Source organism: Macadamia integrifolia, chromosome 2, assembly GCF_013358625.1.
Source record: "Macadamia integrifolia cultivar HAES 741 chromosome 2, SCU_Mint_v3, whole genome shotgun sequence".
Lineage (NCBI taxonomy): Eukaryota > Viridiplantae > Streptophyta > Magnoliopsida > Proteales > Proteaceae > Macadamia > Macadamia integrifolia.
This window is the reverse complement of record NC_056558.1, coordinates 34,675,388-34,681,183: the sequence shown is the minus strand read 5'-3', so window position 1 is coordinate 34,681,183 and position 5,796 is coordinate 34,675,388. Positions and strand designations below refer to the sequence as shown.

Sequence of the window (5,796 nt, the reverse complement as noted above, 5' to 3'; positions counted from 1 at the left end):
GATACGTGCATGTACACGGCTTGGGTACACCCGTCTCATTTAGCACTGACTCGGACTTGCCTGGCCAACCTGTGTTCAAAGTTATCCTTGCCATCATGGTCCATAGGGAACCCGCCTTAACCCTCTCTGGTTCAGGTCCTGTATGGTTAAACCAGGTCAACCGTGTAAGTAAACCAGGTTTTAAAAGTAGGGTCTCACATCTGGGATCAGTCGTATCGGTTGAGATCGATCCTCGATCCAGATCGGTTATCCAGATCGTTTCAGGGGTAAAATAGGTAAAAAGTAGTACCTTTTATAAAAAATTAGGGGTAAAATAGACCGTTACCCACTGATCTCATGCGATCCGGATCGGTATTGAATCAGCATCGATAGAGACCGATACTGATATCGTCCCCTAGATCCTTGGAACTGATTCCTATAAATTTTGACCCAATAGAATCACAATCGGACCGCAAATAACCTTAGAATCGCCCTCAAATCTTAAGACCCACGATCTAGTCCTATAAACCTTATAATTGATTTTAAACACATAATCAGAGATCAAATCAGTAGTTGCCAATATCAATCCAAATCCAAATCAAATTGGAATTAACCAGAATCAATCCCAAAACCCTTAGAATCAACCTATAAAATATATTATAATTACAAAATTTCACATGTCATCATTATAGTAGTATCAAACCTACGAAATTACTTTACGGAAAAAAAAAAAAGCCTATAATATTTCCATTTGTCATCTTCCTGGATTTTAACTTTCTTGAAAACACTAGCATATTTAATACAATTGATTTCTTTGGAGAGAGAGAGAGAGAGAGAGACATGATTAGAACTATCTTACCGACCTCATCTCTAATGCACAACAATAGAAATTATTGCAATATAATTGATACATGAATTTCTAGGAAGAGATTTTGTTTTCTAAACTTCAAAAAACAAAAATGAAGTCCATCAGAAGTTTTAAACCCTAAAACCCATAAAAGCATTGGACACGCCGAGAAGAAAGAGAGCCTTTACCTGACTCATTGAAGATGATCTCGCCGAACTTTATGCCATAAAAACTAGCAAAGGTAATAGAAAGACTTGCGAGAAGGAAGACGATCAATTGGGGCGAGGGGTTGTTCGGGTTGTTTGGGAATAATGTATTCATTCTTCAAAATACCCCTTGTTTTGCCATTTAAATCAAAGTAATAATTCATAAAGTTGAGGTTGAATTTACTTTCTTTACCTTAAAAGCAATCACAAAATGACAAAATAATAGGGACATAGTAATTTAGGTAAGGCTTTTGTAACCGGGTCGGTTACATCTAGACACACACAAAAAAATTGCCCCAAGTCTCCACTACATCCCCACCACATCCCCACCACAAGTTTCACTGCAACTAACAATTTAGCAGTCTTAGGGCATCTGAGATCCCAGACTTTAAGAACATCGCATAAAATCAAGCTTTAGTTGAGGGGCAGAGAACATCTTCCATTTTCTGCGCCATGCCTTGAAGGCAGGATTCGAAAAAGGAAAGCAAGCCCTCGAAAGTCCAGCCTTCAACAGGATCAGCCACGAATGTCCACTCGATCTGACACCCTTCAGAATTCGCCGCCGCCGCCACCTTTGAGAATTGAAGTACCTTCATGGTAGCCATGTAAGACTTGATCCCCATATTGTTTTCAGTGACCACGTAGCTCAGGGAACGTTCCACAGGGTCGATGGCCACGAGTCTCTCGTTGGCCCACATGGTTGTGGCGGTAATCTCCTCTTTGGCCGGTGACTCCGAAGACGACGCAGGGGGCGATGTGGTTGTTTTGGCGCAGTAGCGGATGCAGCCGGGCTGTCCAGAGACGCCCTCTAACGGCTGACAAGTGTCGATGCCAGGCATCCAGTTGTGGAGGTTGAAGAAGTCCGCTAGCAGAGGCCACACATGCTCTGCGCTTATACCTTCTAGCTCTGCGCAAAGCTTGCCTTCCCATTTCGACTCTTGCGATTTTGATGATTCCTCTGTTGCCATCGCCATATGTGTGTGTGTGTGGAGAGAGAGAGAGAGAGAGAGAGGATATGAACCATTCCTAACCGGATAGAACTTAAAAACACAAGATCCACTAAAAGGTTTCGGTGGGGACCATTGCTGTATGTGATTGAGCGAGAGAGAGAGAGAGAGAGAGAGATTCCCACCGAAGCAGATTGAACTTAGAAGAACAAGATCCACTTAAATATATTTTTTTTTTTTGGGAGGAGGAGGAGGAGAGCGGGGAGGATTGGGATCCTCTTCAATATCAATGATCCTTCAATGACCCATCTACGGGTTGTGAAGGTTTGGACACATATCCTTAGATGTTAGCAGGTGTTGATATATGTGATCAAGCTTTCCCAACCCTTGGATGATCGTTAAAAGGACGTCAGAATCTGTAATCGTTGGAGAGAAGCCCGATCTTTAATTGATTTAAAGGAAAGAAACTTAATTAATTGTTGTCTCTCTCAAGGTCTTTGTCTTTAACAAATCAAGAGATGAGATCCCATTGGGTAATCCACAGGTGATAGGGTTTATAATACTTAAGCCCAAAGAAATAGATTTATTACAGTTATGTCACTTTACAATAGCAGAACTCCAAGCATAAACCTCAAGGGGTAGCTGAGTTGGCAAGGGACATTTGCCTAAGGAAGCATGTGGTTTTGAGTTCGATTCATCTTATCTCCATGGGGCCACTCACACAGGGTGTATAGTGCTCTTCACTACTTTCAGTCATGGGAATAACTATTGTCACCACTCGGTTAAACACCATGAATTTAGCTAATTGATAAATAATCAAGGAGACATCAACCATTGGTACACTAAAACCCATGATACAAAATTTACAAATAAGGATCTCTCATGTCTAAATTCCAATTGCAATCTACTAATGAGAATATTATCCCCAAAATAACAAACTATACTCCATTCAAGACTCCATGTGATCTAGTTCAATATACACACATTGTGTACATCCACACTTATGTCTAGGAATCAATATATATATATATATATTTTTTTGGCTAATGACAGGTATCCAGGCCTTCGGCATGAGTAATCCCACGGACTCAAACTGACCTTACAACCATGTGGACCGGGTTATACCAGGATTGAATGAAAAGCATTTGACTTTCACCGAAACTCCATGTAGGTTTCTTTTTCTCGATTCTCTTTTGTATTTCATTCGATTCTGAATTGATTCTGACATAATCTAATCTGATTATGTGTCTTGAGGCGGCATGGGTGAGAGGAATAATTGGGGCCACCAAACCATTGCAACGCTTGCCTTAAACCGATGGTACTAGCTAGAAATCTTTTAATAAGTTTAGTTTGTATGTAGAGAATCATAACTTACAGACATACGTGGTTCAGCAAGATGCATGAGTCTAGCTAAGAAGAGAGCATCTTCACTAGCAATGGAGAATAGCATTAGATGCCCCCTTCCTCTCGCCTCTTTTTTATGAAGAAAATGATACATTGGGCCCTAGTAGGGTCAATGGCCACCAATTCTCACACACACTTGTATACAATAGGGTCTGATCCCATAACCTCCTCCTTTAGGTGCCGACTCTTCAACCCAAAGCTGTCATCACTAAACTAAGCTAGTGTTCGTGCCCTTTGATAATTCGTAGTTTTGTAGTACTTTATTTACTCACTTGACAAACTTGGATTGAACTAAAACTTGATAGAAGAAAAAAGGACATTGACATCCAACTATATATAATATATTACCTCTACTTTTATTTACTCACTTGACAAACTTGGATTGAACTGAAACTTGATAGAAGAAAAAAGGACATTGACATCCAACTATATATAATATATTACCTCTACTCTGACTACCATTTTATAGTTATTGGACGGTGTACTATTTACTTTTGGGTGAGTGTATGTCAAACCCCCACCCCTATGTCACTATATAATAAAATCCATTTTCACTCATTGTTGGATAACTAGGTCTTGTGATTTGACTCGTCCTTTTCAAAACCTAGTGAGTCGAAATGAATCACAAAAAATCAGGCGAATCATATCAAATTTTCTGGCTCTTATTTTCATACTAGTAATTAATAAATAAATTAGATGAGACAAGACAGAAATAAGAGTGTTTGCTTTTCAAGTTTGTTTTTATGAAGTCCATCATTCATTGTCTCTTGGATGAAAATGATAAGATCTGACTTGGAGATGTCATGGTCATGAATCATATTTCTTTAATTAAAATTTAGATATATACACTCAATAGTTCACTAGATTCAATATAAAACACCTCGAACATTGGACATTTAATATCATTAAAATATATTTTAGTTCAACACTATTAAAAAATATTGACTCAAAATTTTAACAAGAATCGGTTGTTCTGTTGTGACTCACGCAACACAAACGAGTCTTGAATGACTCAGTATGATTTGGTCCGAGTCTTGTCATTTTTTAATACAGGACGAGTCTCCATGATTCTTGACTAGCTTTCTAATCTTTTGACAAACCTGGGCTTAATTTCCTACTCAAAACCTGGTTTGCCAACAATGCTCTCACTGAAGAGAAAAAAACAAAAAATTGTTGATTTCTCCAATATAAATGTATTGACACATGTCAGAATTTATCTTAATCAATTGTATATCCCCCCTTTGGCTTACAAATTAATCCTTTCAATTAATTAAATTTACTGGTGGCAAGTTCGAAAAATCTGGGACTTGAGGCCAGACACAATAAATGACATGTAGGCACAATAATGGAAAATTTAAACCATAATGTGGAAACAATTTTATGGGTAGTTTTTGAATTTGATAAAAACATAAGAGATCAGAGTTCTGTCAAGCGTGGATTGGGATTCATCTTGTTATGCTCTGATTATTTGCTACAGAACTGATTGTTTTCAGCCCAAATTTGGTGGATATCCAAACTAATTTGACATTCCCATGTGTTATAATCAAGGTTAAAGAAAAGTTTAAGAAGTTCTAAGAAGTAAACTAAGCAAGAAATCTTGAAAAATCTAAGGTAAAAGCTAGGAGTGAAATAGGGTCGGGTTATTCTACCAAAAAAAAAAAAAAAGAGTTGGGTTGGGCTGAGTTTCTTAAAACCCTAATCCAATCCTAAATTCTCAAAATTCAACACAAGTCTAACCCAACCCTGTCGGGTTCATGTACAGGCCCAACCGTACTGGGTTCATGCCAACCCAACCCAGCCCTAATTGACCCTGTCAGGGCCGGGTTGGGTCAGGCTGGGTTGGGTTGATCTTGGCTTCTACAATATTTGGATTAACCTAGATTGACCTATTTTTGTCATTCATATCTTATATATTAAAAAATTATAGAAAAATAAAATACCAATCGAAGCCCTAAATTCTAATATAAAAATTCAGGGTTAAATTTCAGGTTGGGTTGGGTCGAGTTGGGCTAGGCTGAGGCCTCAACCCAAGCCCGACCCAACCATGACCCGGGGTTGGGGTTTTTCAACCCTAATTCACCTTCAGTGTCAAAAAAGTTAGCCCAAGCCTTGTTCGAGCTTAGGGTGGGTTTGGGTAGCCAGGGCTAAACTTTCACCCTTGGTAAAAGCCCATATTTGGTCAATTATATAGTTAAGATAAAGTTGTTAATTTTTTTTTTCTAAGGTGAAGTAAAATCATTAAATTGGACAAGTGGATATTTTCAAAGGAATCTTCAAGTAGGGACGTAAATAGATAGTCAGAAATTCCAAATTCAAATCATATTTATATCAGTTTTAACAGATCAGAGGGTATTCAGATCCAAATTCAAGTAAGCCTAAATATATAATCTATCGAATTCGATTAGATATCCAA

General features: G+C 38.4%; 1 protein-coding gene across 1 annotated transcript; it reads right to left on the bottom strand.

The window, feature by feature from the left end:
• Nucleotides 1-1,244: 1,244 nt before the first annotated feature.
• LOC122060136 (lachrymatory-factor synthase-like) lies at nucleotides 1,245-2,131 on the bottom strand. Its single transcript, XM_042623318.1, has one exon. The coding sequence runs from the start codon at nucleotides 2,004-2,006 to the stop codon at nucleotides 1,440-1,442; it is 567 nt and encodes a 188-aa protein (XP_042479252.1). The 5' UTR covers nucleotides 2,007-2,131; the 3' UTR covers nucleotides 1,245-1,439.
• Between the last annotated feature and the right edge of the window lie 3,665 nt (nucleotides 2,132-5,796).